Genomic DNA, 26,312 nt, shown 5'->3' with positions numbered 1-26,312 from the left:
GTATACTAAAATGTTAATATATCGTATAAATTGTATTGCAAGTTGCAAAATGACCATGTGTTATACATGTTCTTGTTAATTGTTCATGTCTAAAAATTCAGAAATGCCTGCTTAAATATGTTAATTATTATAATCTTATTTTTTTAAAAGTAATTTGGCGTGTCTCCAATACAAAAATCTTTGATCTGTAGCTGTATATTATGTGATGAATATGTGGTGTCGATCCACGGATTGATAGGTCAAAACATCATATGTGTATTATGTCTTTGAGTTGATCTTTGTTTTTGTATACTTCCGGGACCTCAGTTCCTGCCTAGTCTTCGACCTGTACATTTGTCGTGTAGTAAAAGTATTGATGATTAGAAGAGAGAACCATGGTCATTACCTTACCACCTTGATATCTCCTTTAGTGGTCACCCCGAAGTTTGAATAATCCGTCAAACTGAGTACAAAGTGACTACTGTGCTGGCTTCCGCGTTCCGCGTGGACCTTTGTCCGCTACACAATGGCCTTCTACAACACGTCGCTGCCACCCAGTTTTCACCAGCAACAGCAACTAAATTCAAGCACGCCAGCTGTAGTCAGTGCCCGACGTGAATTTCCGCAGTCCTGTAGCGTCGAGAACCCAGGGACCTCGTCAGCTGCAGTGGTTTTGAACATGATGCCAGCGATCCGTGGCTCCAGCTTTGTTAACCCTGAAGTGCTTTAGTTTTCGCTGCACAGCAGTACAAGAAACCACTACCCACTGATACCAAACTTTAATGCAATTACTGTAAATAGTGGGGAGCATAGTTTTCATAATGTACCACAATAGGACGCCTTTTTGACTGTGCAAGCTCCACGTGTGTATCACTCCGCGCCTGTTGCACACTGTGTGAATGACATTCGCCAGCCTGTTACTCCGAGTGTTCATCAGTGCAGTAATTTGAGCGCGTCAGGTCCCACCAAGCTCACCAGTGACTCTGTGATGGACAATTTCGCTGCAGATGTGGAGGACCAATTGCATAATAACCTGTCGAGCAACCGCTGTGACCACTTTGACATTCTGCCGCAACAACCGGTCCCGCTTCGCTCCATGCCGTGCTGCCTGCTAACGGATTTCGCTTCCTCTCCATCTACTACGAACACAGCCGGCATGTCTGCTTCCTCTCTACTGCCCTCACGACGTAGAGTTAACTTTGACTTGCCTACTCCTGCATCCGCGAGCAGCTGTCCGCATTCTTCGACCTCCAGTTTGTTGAATCTACCGAAACTTCCAGCATTCAAACCTGCCCCTCCGGAATTCTGGTTCAACCTGGTCAAGCAAACTTTCAGTGCCTGTGCACTTGATGACAATGCCCGTTTCACATGCCTCACGAACTAACTGCACGACCGTGTTGACTTAATTTATGACATGGTTAAGTCACCTCCTCCGAACAAGAAGTACGCTACAGCTAAACAGGCAGTACTGGAACGTGTCTCCAAGACAAGAAGAGAAAACATTCGACAGCTCGTCTACGAAGAATGCCTCGGCAACATATCTCCGTCCCAGCTGTGGCGATGCCCTCGACTTCTCGTCGGTGAATGCGACATGCCAGAAGCCACGCTCACCGAGATTTGGATGGAAAAGCTGCCTCTGTCTGTCCAAACGGCCATCTCTGCCTATGAAGATAGACCAAATAGCGAACACTTGGGCACCGCTGACCGAGCTTACTCCACTCTACTACGTGAACGCCATGCCCAGCAGTCTGGCAGCTACGCCAGTTTCCAACCACAACCAGAGCCCCAACGTGGATGCCCCACTAAACCTAAGTCCGCCAAGCTCGCCGTACTACCGGCACCTTCACGTCCGCACAACAACAGCACATCTGACTCCGCAGAAGATTCTGGGCCACCGCCGTCTGACCACTCGCAGGAGTAGATGTCGGCCCATAAATACTGTTTCTTCCATGCAAAATTTGGGGAATAAGCATCCAATTGTAAACCGCCGTGCTCCTACCCAAACTTCAACCACAGGTAGGCAGCAGCGCCACCTCCTGCGATGTAAACAAGAGGCACCGTCCCACACTCCATTCTGTGTCCGACACTAATGCTTCGAATGGGCGAGTCTACGTCCTCGACTTGAACTCTGTCACAAACTTTCTCATCGACAGGGGCGCAGATGTTTCCCTACTTCCACCTTGTCTTGCTACCGAAAAGATCTGACTACACAAAACTGTCCTACGTACTGTAAACTCATCTAGTTTGTCGTGCTTAGGTTCTACTTCATATGCAGTGTCTCTCTTGCCTAAGTGCAACCTGAAGTGGTCCTACCTGCTGGCTGACATCGACGATCCCATTTTGGGCATCGACTTTCTACGACACCACAAACTGTGGCCTGACCTCATCAAGAATACAGTGTTCTACCACCCTACACAGGAACACATCCAATGTGCTTTGTCGAGTGTCAATAGTACTGCTAAACAGGTCCACCTGGCTAGGAAGTGTAATAAACCCTCCTCTGAGCTCTTGTCACAGACCAATAAGTGGCTCATGGAGCGTGTCAAGTCTACACACCTGCACTTGGAACAACTTGAGCTATGCCGTCGCCTCGACGACTTAAGTAACGAGTTATCTTCGGCACGGCAGCAGCATGCAGCAGACGACGCCCCGGCAACACAAAAGGTTAGTCGGTGCCACTACAGTGTTCTCGCGCCCGAATGAAAAATTGGCTCTGAGCACTATGGGACTCAACTGCTGAGGTCATTAGTCCCCTAGAACTTAGAACTAGTTAAACCTAACTAACCTAAGGACATCACAAACATCCATGCCCGAGGCAGGATTCGAACCTGCGACCATAGTGGTCTTGCGGTTCCAGACTGCAGCGCCTTTAACCGCACGGCCACTTCGGCCGGCGCGCCCGAATGAATTTGTTACCATGTTCCACGTAAACTGTACAGTGCCTCCACTCCCGCCAGCTCTAACTGTGTTAATTCGAGCCCACATTCATCCCCCTCCTCGCTTGGGCAGCTAACTTCCCAGGTGTAGGTTAATGTCTTTGATTTACTTCCATCAGCTGTTCATTTATGCCCGCTACCACCACCAAGCTCGACAGTGGCACCTTCAGTTACTAATAAACAGTGTACCAACCTTGTTTCATGTAGCTCACTTGTTTGTCACTCCCAGCCACCCAACAGTTGGCACTTATGCAAACTTTCGCCGTCCGCACCACAACCCGGCCTAGCGACCGCCGCGCACACCATACCACAGACCATCACCTCGTGTACCGCGACACGCGTTTCCGTGGTTACAGGCGGCACCGCCCACAAACTTTGCTTGCAAGATGGACCGCCTATCTCTTGCCGACCACGCCGTCTCAAGCCAGAACTCATGAAAGTGGCTCGCGAACAAATAGACGATCTCTTAACAGCCAGCATCATTGAGCCATCTGCCAGATGCTGCGCCTCGCCTATACACTTCGTCACAAAAAGTGACGGCACCTGGCATATGGTTGGCGACTATACTAAGTTGAACGCTCATATTATCATAGACAAATACCCGGTTCCTAACGTCGCAGATTTTAAACATGCTCTTGCAGGCGCCAAATATTTCTCGGTAGTGGACTGTAAGAGGGCCTATCATCACATTCCGATGGCACCAGAGGATATTAAAAAGACAGCTGTTACAACACCTTTCGGCCTTTTCCAGTACCAGTTCATGCCCTTTGGTGTCTGCAATGCTGCACAAACTTGGCAGAGATTCATAAACAAGGTGTTGTTTCATCTGGATTTTTGTTTTGTTTACTTGGGCGACATTCTTATTTTCAGTCCTACTTTGTAAAAGAACAAGGAACGTTTGCAGATTGTTAAAGACACTCTAACCGCTGCCAGTGTTGAACTGAATAATAAGAAACTCCAGTTGCACCAGACTTCGGTAAGATTCTTAGGCTACATCGTGTCAACTAAGGGCCTCACTCCTCCCGAGGGTAAAATCAAACCTGTTTTGGATCTGCCACGCCCTCACTTGTTTAAGGAGCTGGGCTGGTTCATCGGAACAGTTAACTATTATAGGAAGCACTTGCCTGCCACAGCCGAGGTTCAAGCTCCCCTAACAGATGCCCTTGCTGGCAAAAATACGACCGGTATCCGCCCGCTCCCCTGGACCCCTGCCATGGAACAAGCTTTTGACAAACTGAAGCACCTACTAGCAAACGCAGTGACTGTTGCGCACCCGCATCCGGACGCTACATTTTTTATTACCGCGGATGCCAGTGATACCGCAGTAGGTGCTGTCCTCAGCCAAACCGTCGGAGATACTACCTCTCCTTTGCAGTTCTTTTCTAAGAAGCTCAACAGTGCTCAAAAAAAGTACTCAGCCTTTGATAGGGAGCTCTTGGCAGTTTATGAGGCTGTGAAACACTTTCGCGCTGAGGTTGAGGGTAGGGACTTCTATATTTTAACCGACCATAAACCTTTGGTTGCTGCTGTGAAGAACCCCCCGACTGATCCTCCACCTAGACGCTTTGGTAATTTGGCCTTTATATTGCAATTTACCTCTGACATACGATACATCAGGGGTGCAGATAATGTGGTCGCAGATTTTTTGTCTCGTGTCGGCGCTCTCACAACTCTGATAGACCTCTCTAAGCCTCAGCTGCAGTCTGCCGACATGGACACTATGGACCTTATTTCTGATCACAGCTCGTCACTCAAACCTGTGCGATCCACCTTTCCCGGTGTCATAGACAAGGTTTGGTGTGACGAATCAACTGATATGCTGTGTCCCTTTCTACCCAAACCTCTACAGAGACAAGTGTTTGACGAATTACACAACCTAGCTCATCCAGGTGTGAGAGCCTCTACCAGACTTATTTCAGAGCGCTTCATCTGGCGCGACATGAGTCGTGACTGCCCAGCCTGGGCACGTGCCTGCATTCTGTGCCAACAAAATAAAGTTTCACGGCACACATCACCCCCACTAGGCAGCTTGACTGCTCCTCCCAGTCGCTTCCAGCACGTTCACATTGACTTGGTGGGCCCCCTCACCCCCTCCGAGGGTTACAGATTCGTGCTATCTATTATGGACAGAACCTCTCGTTGGGTGGAAGCTGCCCTGCTACCCAATATTACATCTGAATCAGTGGCATGATCCTTCATAGACACTTCGATTTCATGCTTTGGCTGCCCTGTTTACTTGACAACCGACGAAGGCCATCAATTTGAGTCTGCCTTGTTTTCTGAACTGTTCATTCAACAGCATACCACCCCCAAAGCAATGGCCTCATGGAACGTTGACATAGGACGCTTAAGACGGCCCTATGTTGCCACAGCCTCCTTTGGATGGAAGCCCTGCCATTCGTCTTACTCGGTTTGCGGACCACTTTCAAAGAAGACCTTAAAGGCTCAGTGGCCAAGTTCGTCTACGGCCAGTCCCTTACACTGCCAGGTGAACTTGTTGCTCCTACTCCGGTCGCCAAACCGTCTGAACTGCCGCCCTTGGTAGAACGGGTGAGGTTACACTGTAACAAGTTTCAACCCCCACCTCCTTCCAGCCACACTCCGCCGCACACATATGTTCCCAAGCCGCTCGACACTTGCGAATTTGTGTTCCTTCGTGATGACACTGTAAAAGCCCCATTACAGCCCTCTTACACAGGCCCGTACAGAATTGTCAAACAAACCAGTAACACAATGGACATCGTAATTAAGGGCTCAGTAACTACTGTCTCCCTCAACAGGGTTAAACCAGCTTGCATCGAGTTTTCCCCTACCTCACCCACCGTTGAAGAGACCATGCTCTCTGGCCACTCTTGGTCTTCTTCCTCTGCTCATGATTCGAGTAAACTCACGCCTACACAGGCCCCATCAACGAGCCCACACTCATTCTGGGGTTTTCCGCCTCCTGGCTCCCATAGCAGAGGCCCCAGCTCCCAGGGCTCTAATATAACAGTTCCATCTTCGTGTGACAACACACCGCGCCACTCTTCTAACCGGTACAGCCCACAGGTTCCTTCCATGCCCACTCAGTCCTCACAGTCTGACACTCACCCCTCTACTCGCAGCACACCGCCCTCACCGTGCTACGGTTTCCCCACCCCACCAGCTCAGAATACCTCTCCGTTAGCAGGTGCCACTTACGAGCTCTCTACATAGGTTCATCCTAATGAAATTTGTGGTTTATCTGTTGTGTTTAGTGATGGTACCGCAGTAGTGCTGCTTGCATGTGACGATTCGTGTGTAGTTGGTGTGTCACAATGTGTAGTGAAGCGTTTAAAAATCTCTTGAAGTGCTGCGTGTGGCAACCTACATGCTTAAGTTAGACCAAGTGGAAACGTGATCATTAGGTTCCCTGCCGACGACACCCTTCCATACCAGCGCTCCCACACCGGCCGACGACTACGACCCCCGAAGTCGCTTCAAGACTTCAGCATCAGCATTTCAGGATTTGCTCCATGCTCTCCTCCCACACGGCCCGTGCTGTTAGATGCAGAGGAACTCATTGTAACCCACTTAAACTCTCGCCACCCCCCCCCCCTTCGGGTACGTACTCCATACTACAGCGGGGGGGGGGGGGGGGGGGGGCTATGTGGCGTCGATCCACGGATTGATAGGCCAAAACATCATATGTGTATTATGTCTTCGAGTTGATCTTTTGTATACTTCTGGGACCTCAGTTCCCGCCTAGTCTTCGATCCGTACGTTTGTCATGTAATAAAAGTATTGATGATTAGAAGAGATAACTGTGGTCATTACCTTACCACCTTGATATCTCCTTTAAGTAAACTACATTCTAGAAAGGATAGCTGTGGGTCCCTTTCTACCTCTATAGTAAATTTTATGTTGGCATGGTGACTGTGTAGATGTCTTAGGATATCACTGACCTGTTCCTCAACTTGGCTCCACAGGACAAATGTATCGTCAATGTAAATTTGACTGCAAAAAAAGTGGGCCACTGCTGAATGCAACCAGCATGACCTACCTGTGTCACATATCCTCTAAACACTTTCCTGGTTTACATTAATGATTTAGATGCACCTCTGTACTCCCAATTAGTAAGTTATGCAGATGATACCTCACTTTTGTTCTTTTGCAAACAAACTAATGACTTGATATTGGCTGCAACTGATGGCTTAAGTCAAATAACTACTTACTTCCATGATCAAGGTCTAAAAGTCAATATTAGCAAATCCCAGCTATTACCATTTAAACTTGGTAATTCATACCAAACCTGTATTGATAATATAAGTAGCATCAAAGAAGTAGACACTGACAAATGTTAATTTTTGGGGCTATACCTAGATGAAAATCTTAGATGGGTAGACCATATCAATTCTGTATGCAATAAAATCAGCAGTTCACTGCACTTAATTAGCAAACTATCAAAATTAGTCTCTGCATTAAAGCTGCTTATTATGGGACAATATTTGCATATATTAATTATGGAATAGAGGTATGGGGATGTGCTGCTGATAGACACATGAACAGAATCCTAACACTGCAGAAAAGAGCAATCAGGACCATGCATCAACTAGGATACAGAGATTCATGTAGGGAAATGTTTGTACAACATAAATATCTAACGGTATACTCCTTGTATCTGTACAATTTAATAATATTCTTTGTAGACCTAAAAATAATGAAACTAAGTGCTCTGATGTTCACACCCATAACACAAGCCAAAAAGATTGCTTCTTCAGAAACAGATCCAAACTAAAGACAACAGACCATAGTCCTTGGATTAACGGCCAGATATGGTATAACAAACTGCCAAGTGCTATGAGATGCCACAGAGGTAAAGTATTCAAAAGGGAATTAAAATCATTCTTAACTCTCAAATGTTTGTACTCACTGAATGAATACTGATATTAAAATGTAGCTATTCTTAATTCTAGGCCTAACTCTTCTGTCTATATGATGTACTATTCTGAGGTGATTGTAATATATATTATTTTTGTAACAACATGCTGTAAATTCAACTGTATGTTGCATTATGAAGTCCTGTACCGTATATTGCCCGTTAGTGGCTTTTTGTACATGTCAATTGCAAATTCTATTCAGGCCTATTGGCATAATTAGAATTTTGCCTCTTGAAGGTAAACACTGGCCAAGCATTCTGTTTCCTTGAGATTTTAAAAGATGTGCCATCTACCATATCCTATCTGACTATCCTGGGTTCTAATGTTTTGGAATGCTCATGTGGAGCCCTTCTCCTCACACAAAAAAGGCATCTAATTTAACAGAAATTTCTTGGGTTTTCAGTAGTGTGAGACTGTCAAAGAGGTGTGACATCCTGATGATATCAGACTTGTACAGAGCACTTATGTCCTCCCTTTACCAGGTTCAGTCTTTTTACAAATGAAAATTGTTATTCAAGTGAATTAATCACTTTTAAATAGACTGCCACTCTCAATAAAATTGCACTGACAATAGAAGCTGTGCTGTGAACCTCTTTCAGGAAACTGAAGCATAAGTACCTTAACATAACTGCTCTTAAAGCTACTTTAATTACTACTGCAGTCCAGTTCTTTGCTCTGACCTGCAATGCAGACACTGACGTAACTTCGAGCATGATACATGCATGCTCGATCACTCCACTCATGTTTCTCAGGATCATAACATTTGACTGAATTGAAATATTCTCTTCCATCATGACCACCAATGAGATATATTAGCTTTTTCAGGACACATATTCCGTGATATGCTCGCGCCAAGGGATCAACAAAATTTGAGGAATACCATCGATCTGTCCTGTAAATCGTGGGACATTAACATTAAAAGTCAATGAAGTCAGCTTGATGCCATTATGTTCACAACTATTAATAGAAATAAAAAAAGGTGACTACACCCACACAGCTGATTGAAGCTTGGTAATTAAACACTTGTAAAAGGACAGATCCATTACTAGCTTTTGAGGTACCACATTTAGTTTAGTGACACACCAGAAATCAGATACCAAATGCACCACACCATTGCTCCATCACAAAGAAGACATACAAGCAAATCCATGGCATGACCATGAGCACATGCATAGCACCTTTACATGCCAGCTCTTTTGTGAGATACGTAGAGGGATTTTTCCTAACACTCAAAATGCAAATCACTCTTCTCATTCTGCTTTGATGATGATAACTTGATACCCAGACTCAGGGCTGAGATACTCCATCACCATTCGACATCCTTAAGACCTTTTCTCTTATCCTTTTCATCTGACTCTCTTCAGTTCAGAATATCAATTTCCCTCTCCGATGCCTCTGTAAGAACATCTATCAAAATAAAACCTACCAACCACCAAAAGTACATTGGCTTTCATAGCCCCTGACATCACTCCCACATACAAAATTCTCTATAGCCTTATGTCAATAGCATGCAGTTATTTGTCCAGCATTCTGAAGGTATTACTAAGGCTTCCACAGGTGAAACCCTTCAAATGTAGTCTGTGAATATATCTCTCATACCATATCCAGATGTGCTCCTAATACTCAACCCACCGCTACTAACCAGTAGTAAAGGGACACCCTCCCCCATTTAACTATCTAATATCACCGTGGACTGGAACAGTTTGACCCCATCTTTTGTCAGAGTTTTGACAACCTTTCACTGTGCTATGAAATGAGGCATATCCTTCCCAAAACCTTTCACAATTCTTCTAAAGTGGTAATCTGACAACCACACAATGTACAAAATATTCTTGCCCATACTTACTTCACGCCTACTTCCTACCTGTTGCCACATGCGCCATATCAGTGTCAAAAAATCCAGGCACAATACCTTTTCTGTGCCTCCAATCATTGCATTTATTGTGGTTCCATCAGAGGCACATCCTACCCTCTCAGTGGCAGGGCCACCTGTGGGTGTCATATAGCAGTATGCTGTAACTTCTGTGCAAACTTTTATTGGGCACGATCATCAGTTAGTTGTCCACTCAAATGGACGGTCATTACCAAATTGTGTCCAAGCAAAATTAACTGCTTAGTAGCAGAACACGCTGTTTACCACAAGCCTGACTTCAATGCTGCTTTGCAACCTATGTAATCATTTTCCTAAGTCTAGCTTCTCTGAACTGTATACTTGTGAATTGTCTTACAACATGTTCTACAATCCTGCAGTTGCTCTGACATAATCTTCTCCAGCTTGTATACCACGCCCACCTGGCTATCCCCATCTACTAATGTACAGTTGTTTCACTCTTCCTCTGTTCTGTCCTACTCCCATCCCCTCCAATTAAGCCATGCCTCTTATTCCACAGTGTAGTATGTGAAACTTGATCTGCCTATCCCCTGCTGAGCTCACTGGTGCCACATGCCTTAATTTTCTTGACCTACATAAATGATTTATCAGGGATGTTCAAAAACTGTGGTTAGTAGGGGTGGGTTGAGTATTAGGAGCACATCTGGATATGGTATGAGAGATATATTTGCAGACTACATTTGAAGGGTTTCACCCATGGAAGCCTTAGTAAGACCTTCAGCATGCTGGACAAATAACTGCATGCTATTGACATAAGGCTATAGAGAATTTTGGATGTGGGAGTGATGTCAGGGGCTATGAAAGCCAATGTACTTTTGGTGATATACTAATGTGATATACTAATATAGGACCCAAATACATTTATAATAGATAGAACTAAGAGAGTGATTAAACAGGCTTACAACAGGCTCACAGCAAACTAAGTAACCCTTAATTTTCCAAAAACGCATATTGTGCAATTCTTAACAAATAAAAGTAATTTACCAGTACCAGAAGCCGAGATTAACTGACACACTGCATGAGGCTTTAAGCCTGGCACCACTTTGTGGATAAGTACGGAAAAAAACTACTTCTGCCTGCTATGTTCCCTCAGTATTTTGGCCTGGAGGCAAGATTGCAGGCAAACTTTGCATAGTTTTATTGAGTACTGTTCTATGACATAATCTTATTGTGTAATGTAGCTTCGATAAGAAAACTATTTATTTCATTGAAATGAGAGCCACTTGTGGGGTTATATTAATTCCTGTGCCTGTGGAAACACTTTGTCTAGTGTTGCTTAGCTATCATTCCCCTGGTATCTCCAGACACACACACACACACACACACACACACACACACACACACACACACACACACACAGATATATATATGAGCCGCCCAGAGATGTGGCTGGTCTCAATGTTTGGCTCAGTTTTTCATCATAGAGTGCCAGCTCACACCTGTCCTAAACTCAGTTTTCAAACTGAAATATAAAAAACAATGCGGGCGGGTATTGCCATGAAATTTAAAAATATTTAGTGACTCATGCTGATTTATAATTTGAACAAGTAGTTTATTTTTATTTTTCCATGAAAGTCTTTAATATATCCACTAAACACTTAAAATGCAGTCTGAGGAGCTTTTACATAAGGCTGGCCGTTAATAACTGATGCTACAACAATTCAGTATAAAATTCATATGTCGCCATCACGACACTCGACAGTCTGTTCACAGTTCACAAAATACACTGTTGTCTGCTGTCCTAATCCACTATATTGCACGCAACTCGATCGTTTTCGAACGTCGCTACATACGTACTTGTCCCCGAACGTGGCTACCAACCCAATACTACCCCCAGATGCATAGCACATCCAGCTCTTAGCGTTGCTCAAAACCAACTTCCCTGTCATCAAAGATGGCTGCCCTATGCACCCTCAAAACCACTGCCTAACTCAAAACAATGTTTGACAAAAAGAATTATGAATATTCTAAAACTAAACACAAAAACACATATGATACATTGAAAAATATGGAAATTTTTTAGGTGATAACAATCTAAAGTCCAATTTTTTGTATGTGCCACCATTTTTCACACACATAATGTTCTTGTGGCGTGATTTTGCTTTTCATGGATTTTTGATACTAAACAACTAAAACTACATACTTAATTACTCATCTACCTCTTTAAACTTTAGAATGCTGCCATTAGTTTCATTACTTTAAATTTATTTATTACCAAAAACATAGTTTCTCTCAGTCAAATCCCATATTCTGACCTCTCATTACAGAATGGTACATATTCTGCTATATCGGCTATAATTGCTTGATACAGCTCTACTAGCCGCATCGGTGGACACTTTGTTTGTATTAATAAGCCAAAGCATTACCGAAATATTAGCTTATGAACTTTCATAAATTTACAATTTTTAAGACAACAATAACTTTTAAACTATTATATATGTTTGTGGCACATGTAAATAATTTAGCTTTACATATTTTTCTGTCCGTGAGTGCAAACAATGAGTGCCAACCTTTGTGTCACTCTTAGTCTTGTTTTTATCAATTGTTCTCTGGTATATAAATTTCTGCAAGTGCGAAAACACAGCCACATGTGCCCCTACCAAGTGTCCACACAGGTTTTTCCAAGGTCGCGTAAATGCTAGCGAGTCACCACGGCCCCGTAGCAACCGTCAGCCACATGCTTTGCAGCAGGAAACTGCTGCTCTAAACTCCCGCCACAGCTTGTGCAGTCACAGTCTTCATGGAGCCTCATGACTTGTACCTAAGAGCCATGGCAGTCACTCACCGTATCAGAATGGCTGATGCTTACATTACAGGCATACTTGGGAGTTGTGACTTTGCCCTGCCTGTCCAATGATAGGTCACATTGTGGAGTTGCACTTTGGTTATATTCCTGGTGTCATAGATGGAGGACATAGTCACATACTCTGTCCATCATTCGCCTTGTTCCGATGGTGAGCACAATTTTTTGTGGGTGTTAAGCATTAATCATGATTTGTAAGACTATACCCCCCTGTGCAGTCACTTTTAAGTGTGACTTGTTATTTGAAAGCAAAGTGGTTCAGATATTTCTACTAGCATGTGTGACTGATGTCTTCACGTCGACGAGCATCCTAGTGATAAGGACCTGTCTAAACCAAATAATTATTTATTTGTAAGAGAGTGTCAGTTTCAGAAGGCTATGTATTTTCTAAATTAAAGTTCCAGTGTCTGCCATTTCCTGTATTTGGTAGCATTTGTAAATATTTTCAGTACTAGGGGGCCAAATGGACTCATCTCTATGTGCTCATGTTTCTGTTGTGACTGGGACTCTGCATACGGTCTGTTATTCACTTGTGTGTAAATTAATTTCTGCTCTATGTGTATGTTTTAAAATTTGTCAAATAACTGTTCGCAAGGTCGGCCAAAACTGAGCTGTTACTGCAATTGCCTAATTCATGTGATCTTGGCACTTTGATTGCCAGGCATTTTGTTGCTCATAAAAGTAGCTGGTAACATCCTCAATATGCTTCATAGATGCATACATTATTTTAAAATTTCTGTTTTCTATGATTATACATATTAGTGAAATAATAATTCAGTTTGGCTGCTTCACAGCTATGTAATAAATTATGTGTAATGCTAGTATATCATCTATGTGATTGATATTTGTTGATGAAAAAGTCTCCATCATGTATGGGGGCATTTCAGGTTTTCTAATTTCCATGATTGTGCAAACTAGTGGGACAACAATCCCGTCTCGTTGCTTTACAGCTGTGCATGTTAATGTTTTAAAATGTTTGCAAGTAGTTCTAGCTACGCATTTTGTAATTATTTATGTTGCAGTCTGTCCAGTCTGATTCATAGACAAGTATATCATTTGAAGGTTTGGGCTTCTGGCAATCCATATTACAGAAACTAATGTTAAAAGGAATTAATAATGTCTTTAAGTTTTCCACAGTATATATTAGCAGGATAAAATTCCCCTGGCTGCTTCATAGTCACATACGTAAATTTCCTACTATCAGTTCTTTCATCTATGTGTTTTGGTATTTAATGGTGGTGCAGTCTATTCTGTCTGTCACATATCAAAGATAAAGTTGAGACTCATACATCTCGAGAAACTTGTTGTTTCCTTAGAATATTAAATTAGTTTGCCTACAGACCACAAGGTTATTATTGTGCTGTGCACTTGAACTGGGAATTGTATTAGATTAGTCACTACAAAATCAATTCCTAAATTGCACATATTTTTGTCTTGTTTATTTTTGTTAGATTAGATACACTCACATAACCCATGTAAGACCCATTACTTGTGTATTGCATAATTCTTCAATCCCTCTATTAAATTAGCAACATTTGTTGTACCACAAGAATATTAATGATGTCCTTTCATGTCAATTAACAAGACAATGTTAACAGATCTTTCCAATGGTTGGTGGGTGCCATGGCATGTACTGATATACAAAATTTCTACTTCGTTCATAGACATTTTTGTAAGTTTGTGCAAGTGATTGTGCCTTGTTAATGTTCCAATAAAGAAACTGCTCAAATCTGGACATTATTTCATGACATGTTTCCATGATTTACTGGTTTCTTTTAGACTGCTCACCTAGTAATACCACTGCATCTACATTTTGTATTCAGTGAGAAACAGTTCCCACATTGTGACTCCCCCCCCCCCCCCCCCCAACCACTACACCCCTGTTCCAGCACTAACTCAGCAAGGCCTCAGGGCAAGTCCAAACTCAGTTTACTGCTACCATTGAATTCAGTCCCAGCTGGTAACCAAATAGCCTCCCTCCCCTCCCCTCTGCAATCTACTACTGCATATGGCTGGTTTTCATGTACAGCTCACAAGGACTGCCACTGCTCCTGTGCACATCCCTCCTCCCACCCCTCTCCACTATCCACCCACTGCCTTTCAGTTCTCGGTTCTCGTGACTCCTATTCATGGTTTGCTTCCGTGGATCAATACTCACAGGATTCTCAACTACCAGCAACTCCATGCATTTCACCCCAATGGTTGCGCAGCATGAGCCTTCGGTCACCATGGATATCCACAACTTCATCATAAACCCACCACAGCCAGGCAGATTTCGTGCCCTAAAGGACCGAACATAATACGGCTGGCCACATCAGAAATTCAGCACACAGATGCACTATTTTCATCAGAGGAATGCACCAACATGCAGCCCTCAGAGTTCCTGCAGCATATCTGGACGCTTGCCAACGCTGTAATCTTTCCCAAAACACTATTACACATGAATTGACACACGTTTTCCCCCTCCAATCTACTCGGTGTTAGCCAGGCACGACTATACGAATGTGGATGCAGCTGCCATTGTGATGGACAGGGTCTTAGCGCAGCTTGCCTTGGGTCCTGCACGAAACCCCTCTCCCATGCTGTGCCCGTACCCACATCACAATGCATTCAACCATCAGCACACCTGCCGCTCAAGCACAATCATCCTGAACAGCTAGAAGTGGTAGGAATGTTCTGGGTGCTGGTGATCTTGGTTGGTACCATGAGTGTTTTACCAGTGACACCAAAAACTGCTGGGCACAATTTGCATGGTCCCCAAACACCAGCAGGAGCCAGCATTAGGCACATCTGGCTGCTCCGCTATTTCTCAGTGCCTGTTCATCCACAATCATTGGCACTCCTCCTCTCCAACAGCTTACTTTCTTGGTAACAGCTCCAAATCTCTCAGTCTATCCCCTTAAACTGTTACCCTCCTCTGGCCCCACCTCTCCCCTTCTCTGCACCCTGCCAAATGGTTCTGTGATGACAACCTACCGCTCCCACACCTGGTCTATCAACTTTGGCCTCAGCAGAGATTTCACACGGACTTTTGGTTTAGCCTATGTTACAGACCCTATCCTTGATGGCAACTTCACTGCCCATTACATCCTCCTTCTCGATCTGGTGAATCGTCATCTCTTCGACAGTATTTCCCACCATTCCACTCACCATACAGCTTGCACTGTTACTCATTTTGCCATCACATTCCAAAACTCTTTTTTCTGATGGCTTTTCCAAATTTCCTCTCCTCACCCACCCTTCCAAAGCTCCCCCCCTCCCCCCCAGCCAGTATGTGCACCACCAATACATTGCACTACATCACAATGATGCTAGACCTCAGTTTTCATTGCCCCTACTGCCTTTCCTCGGTTAAGTGAAGAGCCACGCGTTTATGCCCTTTGGGCTCCACAACACCACGCAGACTTGGCAATGCTTTCTTGACAGTGTCCTACATGGTGTTTTGGGTTGTTTCTCCTACCTAGATGATATCCTCATCTATGCCCATGATCTTGTGGAGCACTTCTGGAAACCCAGGAAGATATTTTCCAGCCTCTATGGGGTGGGAGTCATCATCAACCTGCAGTATTGCATTTCTAGTGTTACAAAGATTGACTTCCTTGGACAAAAGATATCATTTGCCAGCTCCCACCCACTGGACAGGAAGGCCCAGGCCATTACCAAATTTCCATGTCCCACAACCTCCAAAGAAATCTGCAAGTTCCTCCGTATGGCAAATTTCCTCTGGTACCACCTCAAAAAGATTGCAAGCGTGCAAGCACACTTACTGGTGCAAGCACACTTACCATCATACTCCAGGGTGACCCCACTTAAGTCAGTAGGCCCATTCCCTGGATGGTGCAAACGACAGACAGTTTTGAACAAATGAAACACGACCTCTCGTGTCCTGTGCTCCTGGCACACTCTTAATCATACTGGACGCCAGTGAGTCTGCCCCAGGTACCATTCTTCAACAACTTGTTCCTGGCAGCCATTGACATCCTTTTACATGAAGCTCTCTGTGCTGCTGTGCTGCAGTGGAGTTGGACCATGTACAACTGCAAGCTCCTCACAATATATGAGGTGGTCAAGTACTTCTTGTCCTTGGTGGGAGAACATCCCTTCACGGTCTACACTGAACATTGCCCCCTTGCTACAGTTCTTGTCAAAAGGAAAGCACACAGATTTCTGCTAGGCAGTTCTGTGAGCAGGAGTACATAGCCCAGCTCAGACCAACATACGGCACATTGCAGTCATTGACAATATCATCTTCTACGATAATAGCAGAAGTATAAGTAATTTACTTATAGATTATGTGGCCCTATCCACTGTTGAGAATGGAATTTTATATTCTGGTATGAAATTCTTTAATAGGAACAAAGTAGAAGATATCTTATTGGCCACTCCTATAATTTATCATAATACTCTTTGCACACAGGAATGTAAATTCCAGCTAACATTAATGTTCGCATTGAACAGAGTTTTAATTTTTCCCGTATATGGACAGCTGATAGTGGTCTCTGAAATCATAAATATTCAGTGTGAAGTAGTAAATAAAAAGATGACTCCTGATTAATGTAAGAGGAAGAGCAGTGGCTTTTTCTTAAGTACCTGCTTTCGTGCTGTATAACACAAGTCATAATTTGTTGCTAGTATATTTTACAGAGACAGTCTTCATTGCCTGCCTTTGCGAGTTACACTTAATAAAATATTATGTGAAATTATGCTGTGGTCAATGAAGTTTTTATTTCTACAAAAACATTCACATGATCATGGCACAATAGCCCAGACTACTTTAATGAGTGTAATACATTCCTTCTTCAGGCAGAACTGAGATACTGATGGGAGAATCTGTGGAGTAATTCCACCGTGTTTTTTCCTCCACCCCTCAATTTGTTGAAAGTGTCTATATTTTCTCATATATGAAATTTCATATTCGTTTTTCTCAGCAAATTTTTGAAGAATAAAGTAGTGTGAAAAAAAAGTGTAGCAAGCTCTAAAAATCACGAGCTATGTTCAACATGTGACATTATTCAGTTAGTTGCCTGAGGATGAGCCCGCTGGATGTACTAGCAGCTGACCAGCTGCAGAGAACATCACAACCCATTCACAGTCTGACCATTACTGCTGTCAACAACAAACCCCACACAGTCCAAGAGACCAAAGGTAGATCCGGAAAACCACAGGAAGTTGAGTAAAGCAGACAGATAGGGGAGGTCCTCCACTACAAAAATAATAAAACAGAGACTGACATTAATGAACTGAAGCAAAGATGACTGAAAGAAATGGCATTTCCCCAATCTACATCATTACATAGATGTTGTCTCCAGACCTGCATTCACAATTGTACTGTAAAGTGAACCAGTATTAGTAAGTGCAAACTGTACTTTTATACTGAGTAAATTGTGATGTCATCAAGAGTGTGAGAGTCTGCTGCTATCACAGTTCTTAAATCAATAGTGTAGCACAGGAAATTGTGACATTTTATGATAAATGTTCTTAAAATGATGTTCTTTTCTGAACTGCAATTTCTTGCAAGTTATGCTATGGTGTTGTACTACACACTAATGTAAACAAATTCTTCTTACAATATTAAAACCTTTAACATATTTTATAATTATTATTGAAATCCTAGGCATATGTAGCACATTAAAAGTAGAGATGATGGCAAGTTATATTGGGGGGTGGGGGGGGCGGGAGGGGGGGGGGGGGGGGAGGAGCAAGTAGCATCAAGCTATGGACCTCTCCCCACCCCTCCATATCTAGAGGAGAGGGGCAGATCACTCTTTGTGAATGGAGTTGTCTTTTTGTACCTTGATGACTAGACCGTGAGATGAAGTTGACAGACACGTTTAATATGAACATCTGCCCTTAGTTTTAATATGGTAGTTAAAATCTGCCAACAATGATGTGTCATGCTTATATTTACTACTAGAAAAAAAATGTTTCGCTATAATTATGGAGCTTCAGTTTGATTTAGATGGAGAAAATGCATCAGATATTACCTTGAGTCATATGTCTCCATGAAATTTGTTGGTGCTCCATCACTCCAGCCACCAATGGCGAATATAATACCATATGGAATTCGTGGTCGGGCAACATCAAAATCAAAATATTTTTTTGCTGATTCCCTCTGAATGTTTTTCAGGTGTTCACATGTACTTTGGAGCTTTTTCTGCAGAGTCTGATTTAAAAAAAAAAAAAGCATTAGGGATAGCAATAAATGCACCCAAAGACAAATAATTTCAATACAAAATGTATATAGGACGAGTGTTCCAAATATTTTCCCTGAGCCTAATACTGCTCACAACTTTTCTGAGGATGGTATGTTACCATTTTTGATTTCATACAGTAAAATTTTTATGGACGTGAAGGAGGTTAAAATATACATCAACAAAGACAAGCAACCATTTAAAACAATATCTGCACTCTGTGCTAACAGTGAGCTGTCGTAATGCTTAATAGTATTTGTTCTTACATAACCTAAATTTAACTCAGTAAATTAAAATAAACCCACAGTCTAGGGGAAAAAAGGCTGCTCCTTCCTTAGTACTATTAAGCAGCAACTGTTTATCTTTTATTGATAGCTTAATATTTATTTACTTAAATTTTTCTTTCTCAGAGAAAATATTTACAGATATGTGTAACAACAGAGGGGAAGAAATATGCCATAATCACAGTGAAGGATGCAGTGACACAGTGTTTAAAAAATATAGTATTTGTAACAGACTTCTTTTATTATATAGCAAGTTTCAATCTATGTGATATTCAACAGATGTATCTAGAAAAGATAAAAAATAATGTGCCAATTTGTCACTGGGAACATTATGAGAGCATACATGCATGTGACAATTTATGGAAATTACAAAAACATCCGGAGGGAAAATATGATTTGATGAGAGAATCCCACACTCCTATCTTCCACAGTTATTGTATTGTATTGTATTGTATTTTTTATTGGTCCTGTTGTCTACATAGCAGCTTATGCATAAGACATTGGACAAGTCAAGTTATAAATATACAGGCTGAAAGTCATTTCAAGGCATACATATTTAAGGTTACAATAATACACTTTACACGTATTTATACAACACATTTCATAAATTTAAATATTCTTCAATGGAGTAAATGCAGTGATGCTGTAAATATGACTTTAGAGATTTTCCAAATGTATTGACCTCAGTGATAGCTTTTATGTTTTCAGGAAGTTTGTTATAAAGCTTAACTCCCATGTGAAAAGTACCTTTTTGGCACAGTGCTGTGCTGATTTGAGTCATATGTAAGTTTCTGTTTTGTCTGGTAAAGTGCTCATGTATGTCACAGTTTTTTTGCAGTCTCTGGTCCTTGCCTATTACGAGGGTTATTCCAAAAGTAAGGTCCGATTCGCCGTAACTATTGAAATTTGGCGCCAATGACAAAACACGCACGCGCGCCGACTCCCGGCAAGCCTTGCGCGTCAAACGCTGCCATTCGCTTTGTTACTGTTGCTGAGTGTAGTTCACAGTGTCACTTTACAATGTTTAAGACAATTGATCAGCCCGCCGATTGTGAAGTAAGGGCAGTGATACGGTTTTTGTCTGCAAGAAACAATTCAGCGGCGGAAATCCATCGGCAGATTACTGAAGTGTACGGTCCTAACATAATGAGCGACAGTAAAGTGCGCAAATGGGTGCGAGCTTTTAATGAAGGACGGGATAATGTGCACGATGAACCACGGTGTGGCCGACCATCAGTGATTTCAGACGATTTGGTCAATGCGGTTGACAAAAAAATTCGTGAAGATCGCCGATTCACTATTACAGACGTAGACATGCATTTTCCGAATGTGAGTAGAACAACTTTGTACAGAATTGTGTCTGAACATTTGAAGTTTCACAAATTGTGTGCCCGTTGGGTTCCCAGGCTGCTTACTGAGCCCCAACGAATGAAAAGAATGGCTTTTGCTCTTGATTTTTTGGAGCGATATCATAAGGAAGGTCACAGTCTTTTAGACAATGTTGTCACAGGGGATGAGACATGGGTTTCTCACATCACTCCAGAGTCTAAACATCAGTCAATGCAATGGCGTCACACGTCATCGCCAGTCAAGGTCAAGGCAAAGCAGACAATCTCAACACGTAAGGTTATGGCGACTGTGTTCTGGGATAGACGTGGAGTATTGTTAGTCGACTTTATGGAGAGAGGAACAACGATTAATAAAGCCGCCTACTGCGCTACCCTGACTAAACTTCGACGTGCAGTCCAGAATAAGCGACGTGGTCTTTTGTCGTCTGGAATCTTGTTGTTGCATGACAATGCCAGACCCCACACTGCAAATGAAACGCAAGCTCTGATCAAGAAATTTGGATGGGAACAGATGGACCATCCTCCTTACAGTCCGGACCTGGCGCCAAGTGATTTCCACCTGTTCCGTTACTTAAAGGAGTTTCTCGGCGGCAAGCGCTTCGACACAGATGATGAAGTGAAAGAAGCAGTTAAGGACTGGTTATCGTCACAGGCGGCCGATTTCTATAACATGGGCATTCAAAAGCTTGTTGAACGATGTGACAAATGTTTAAATAAGTATGGAAGTTATGTAGAAAAATAGATAAAGATGTAAGGAATGTAAATAAAACAATTGTTTTGAAAAAACATTTTAGTTTTGATTTTTTTTTTATAACCGGACCTTACTTTTGGAATAACCCTCGTACATTTAATTTAAAGAACAAAAGGGTTTCCATAATTATACACATGGTAATGGAGGAATACCAATACTTGACCAATTTCTCTTCATTTTATACACAAACATTGTTAATTATGGCAATGTAGTTAATTATGCAGATGATAAAATTCTGCTATTCAGTGATGACGATATGGAAAATCTGGAAATAAAAGGCTACTTGGAAATAAATAATTCTATGCACAGGGTTGTGGAAATAAATTTACATAACAACATTGCTACAACATTTTGTTTAGGTTTCCAGTTAAATATCCAACACAATCAAGACATCAACATTTGCACCATGAGTGGATATAACAAAACATTCAACAATGGGCAATCCAGGATGGAATAACAACAATATTATGAATAACATACAGTGCTACTCACCACATAGAGGAGATGTTGAGTCGCAGGCAGGCACAGCAAAAAGACTGCTGTATGGTGAGCTTTTGGCCAAAAGGCCTTCTTGTGACATAGGAAACACACACACATTCATGCAAGCACAAAAGCACAACTCACACACACATGATCACTATCTCTGACCACTGAGGTTGGCCTCAGTCGAGACAGCCGACATGTGTCTGTGAGTTGTGCTTGAGTGAATGTGTGTACATGTTTTCTATGTAAGAAAGAGGCTGTTTGGCCAGAAGCTCATATATATATATATATATATATATATATATATATATATATATATATATATATATATATATATATATATATATATATATATGTGGTAGTTATCGACTGCAAGAGTCGACTGCCTCATCTTTGAGAATGAACTTCTTTGAAAACTGTTGATCTCAGTGTGTTCCGAACTCTGTATTCGTGCGGATGTGTTTGTACTGACATGATCAAAATAAAGTTAATTCATCATAAATGAGCGAATACTTAATGTTGGGTTCAATATTACCATACGTAACATCTCAATCCCTACAATGGGGACCTCGACGCACACGAACGCCACTTACGACACCAGAAATGTGTGCTGGAACATTGCCATGGACAAACAATGCAGCAACCCTTTGTCAGATTTCTATGTCCATCGACTTTGCATTGCGCTGCATCTGGAAGCAGTATACAGGAAGTGTAATTAGTGTGTAAATACCCAACCCCTGTGTGAATCGTGCGTTTTGGTAACTTTCGTCACCTTCTCACACATTGACAGTGCGACCAAGGCGCACACTTTGTCCGACAAAACTCGATCAATGCATCGGTAATTTCACTTCCGGACAGTGCAGTGCTCCTTCGACGATTAATTTGGACAATTTTGACTTGCTTTTGTGTAATGAATTAACTTTGTGCAGTGCTTTGACATTGGACAATCATGCCAAACAATGGACTGCAACAAATGGGGACTATGTTGCAAATTCCAGTTTGCACGAACTCTGAACTACAGCTAATTCGCATGCCTGGTCAAATTCACAAACACCCATCACTGCTACCGCATCTTCCGCACCATGTGCAAATTCGTTCGACCCAGTTTACCCACATCTCGTCTTCCAGAGTTCGAATGTTCGTACCAACTTTTCCACCGCTTCTCCATGCTTGTCCCTCATTTGCAGCATTCAACTACCAACATTTCTCTCAGACCAACTTCCAATGTAGTTCATGGCCGCGGAGTATATATTCTCCTCTTATGGCATCACCGACGAAAGTGAAAAATACTTCGTACTCTTCAGGCACCTAAAGGACTATCATTATATAATTACGGGCATTATCTGTGACAACTTGAGTGTCAAGTACACCAGAGCGAAAGCTGCTTTAATTCAGCACCTGTCACCAACATCACAGAAACAATTTGATCAAGGGCATCCTACCGATCGAAGACAATGCACCAATTACACCAATGACAATGCTGGCTGTTTCTCAGTGCAACACTGGACGTGCCACGCCCCCCTCTATGCAGCACCCGAGTCGCACCAACTCTGCTCGACCGCTACTGACAGCGACATCACGACCACCGCCTGCTGGCTCACTGACCTCAACCCAGTCAAAACGAACAGCTGCGCGACATACGATCCCACCATGGCTACCGCACCCGCATCTTGTCAACAACTCGCCGACACTACGCATGCTTACCACCCGCCCGTTCACTACTCTATCAAGCCTGCAACTTGTTCACACACCCCAGAAGACAATTTCAGCTTCATACAGCAGTGAACGTGTTCTCACTCCGCCGCCGCCGCCGAGTACTGAGTTTCACATTTGCAATCAAAAGCACACACGATCTCTTCTACTCGAACTGTTACGTCAATACTGTGCTGCCGACCTTGTCTTGTACGCCAGGTTACTCTTTGATAGAGACAGATTCTGATTTTGACCCCATCTTCCTCAGTGATACACAGCAGATTGCTTCACGACATACATTTTCGCCTGAACAACTGCAACAGCTACGTGAGCAAATTGCGACATACAACTTGTTGGTACAAGATCAGTTACACATGCTGCAGGCGACACCGACCACGCACGACATGCAACGAGATTCTCCTGTGATTGTTCTGCTTCCGACTGCTGACGATCCTTCGCCATTACTACCAGCTACAGCTAATACCCTGACGATCACGCTTCATGGATCTATGTCCCAGATGTCACAACTGTCATCATTACGCTGCCTCAAGTGGAAATTCTACATTACTGATGTGATACAAGCAACTTATTTACGCTGCTGCCACCTTTCCTTGGTAGTTCCAGACACTTTGTTTCTGTACCACGGCATAACCAGCCGCATTCCAGTGCCGCTTGCTTTGTCACCCTCTTCACTACCTCCGCAATGTACTACCAACACATCTACCGTTTCTGCTTCAACGAGTGAGCATCTTTCTGCTCCGACACACGACCGTGCAGCAGTTTTGCGCGAGCAGCTTGCAGCCGTACGACTCGACCGCAGTGCCGACAGCGACAGCTAACACGCAGCTCCAGTTCCATCGAACTGTGTCGCCTCTCCACCACGGACCAGTAGTTCATCCACCAATTCAACTTCTTCCCATTCACATTACGTCTCATCGCCTTCCTGCTCTGACCACGGTTTCACCGACCACGTCCGCCTTCCACTACCTCTCGCTGTCACCACGCCTCGTGCACAGGGCTCACGGCCATGCCCCCCCCCCCCCCCCCCCCCCCTTCGATCACAGCTGTTTCGCACATCAAAACACCGACACTGTCAACTCCGTTCAGAACATCCTGCCATCTACCGCTGTAACACACTCACCATCCACGGACTCAGAGGTGACGCTTCTGTCTACACCGAAGTCATCTGCCGCCAAGGTCAGTCATGTGCAGCTTGCTGTTTTCTCCCCTGCTGCGACATCATGCGCCTCTATAACTCCATCATTACCATGAGTGTTGCTCATCCAGCATCTCTTAGGCAACCTGTTAAGCCACATCGCATCGCATCTTCGGCACACTCTGCGCCTTTGATCGGATCAATACCCCGCTGCGCCGCACGGCCTCGGCACGACGATGTTCTCCCCACCGACATGCCACTGCCTTCTGCTCCCACCATGCCATCAGCAGCATGGCACGGTCAACCTGTGGACGCCTTCTGTGCCTTCTTCCCTCCGCTGGTCGCACCTAACGAGACATCGAGATACGGTCCGATCGCGCCTCGCACTAGCGCCTGCCACGACACGATCGGTCACGTGCACCTGCGCCATCAGCAAGCTGGGTGCACACACGCCTCTCATAATCCTTACCGTGCTCTGCACTACAGTCGGGTGCTCTGTGGTGGTTATCGACTACAAGAGTCAACCGACTCATCTCTGAGAATCTGCGAACGAACTTCTTTGAAAACTGTTGATCTCAGTGTGTTCCGACCTTTGTATTCGTGCGGATGTGTTTGCACCGACATGATCAAAATAAAGTCAATCCATCATAAATGAGCGAATACTAAATGTTGGGTCGATATTACCATACTTAACATCTCGATCCACACATACACACACACAAACACACACACGGGAAAGCGCTGGTAGATAGGCAGAATAAAAAAACACACAAACACACACACAAAATTTCAAGCTTCTCGCAACCCACGGTTGCTTCGTCAGGACAGAGGGAAGGAGAGGGAAAGATGAAAGGATGTGGGTTTTAAGGGAGAGGGTAAAGAGTCATTCCAATCCCGGGAGTGGAAAGACTTACCTTAAGGGGAAAAAAGGACAGGTATACACTCGCACACACACACATATTCGTGGACGGATATGAAATCTTTCCACTCCCGGGATTGGAATGACTCCTTACCCTCTCCCTTAAAACCCACATCCTTTCGTCTTTCCCTCTCCTTCCCTCTTTCCTGATGAAGCAACCGTTTGTTGCAAAAGCTTGAATTTTGTGTGTATGTTTGTGTTTATTTGTGTGTCTATCGGCTTGCCAGCACTTTCGTTTGGTAAGTCACATCATCTTTGTTTTTAGATATATTTTTCCCACGTGGAATGTTTCCCTCTATTATATATAAATTGAGTTTTAGAAAACTGCTCAAAGATATGAACTGGAAAGATGTTTATAGTGCTCATGAAATGAATGAAAAATATAACACAGTCATGAACAATGTCTATAATAAAACCATGGATTACACAAGGAAAAAGGAAAATGTATCTGTCGACCAAGAATAGCTCCAATGCTGATGATTTAGCTAAATACAAGGAATACTGTAAAATATTTTTAAAAAAAGTAATTCAGACATCTACACAAATGCACTACGAGAAGAAGATAGCAATGCCAGGGAACAAAATAAAAACAATGTGGGATATAGTGAAAGAGGAGACTGGTAGAACCAGAAAGGAACAGGAGCAAATAGCATTAAGGGTAGATGACACATTAGTAACCGATGGGCATAGTGTGGCAAATCTATTTAACAAGTACTTTATATCCATTACTGATAGAATGGGATTGTCAGAATCAGTAAATAATGCTCTTGAATATCCGAAACTAGCCTTTACAAATAGCTTCAGGTACATGAATATGTCACTCACTTCACCAAAAGAAAGAACTTCCATAATAAAATCTTTAAAAACAAAGCATTCTAGTGGTTACGATGAAATATCAACAAAGTTAATTAAGGCATGTTCTTGTGAGTTTAGTACAATTCTAAGTCACTTGTGTAACCAGTCAATTATAACTGGGCTAA

The 26,312-nt window shown here is 43.1% G+C and overlaps 1 protein-coding gene across 1 annotated transcript in view; it reads right to left on the bottom strand.

The window, feature by feature from the left end:
* LOC126456882 (kelch-like protein 10) overlaps positions 1-26,312 on the bottom strand; it is a 138,656-nt gene that overhangs the window by 70,967 nt on the left and 41,377 nt on the right. The window contains exons 2-3 of the mRNA XM_050092709.1: positions 18,492-18,670; positions 8,494-8,705 (exon numbers count right to left, since the gene is read on the bottom strand). Coding sequence (XP_049948666.1) covers positions 8,494-8,705; positions 18,492-18,670 — 391 coding nt within the window. The remainder of the gene's footprint in view (positions 1-8,493; positions 8,706-18,491; positions 18,671-26,312) is intronic.

Source organism: Schistocerca serialis, chromosome 1, assembly GCF_023864345.2.
Source record: "Schistocerca serialis cubense isolate TAMUIC-IGC-003099 chromosome 1, iqSchSeri2.2, whole genome shotgun sequence".
In the NCBI taxonomy this organism is placed as follows: domain Eukaryota; kingdom Metazoa; phylum Arthropoda; class Insecta; order Orthoptera; family Acrididae; genus Schistocerca; species Schistocerca serialis.
The sequence above is the reverse complement of the archived record's forward strand: the minus strand, read 5'-3'. Positions and strand labels throughout refer to the sequence as shown.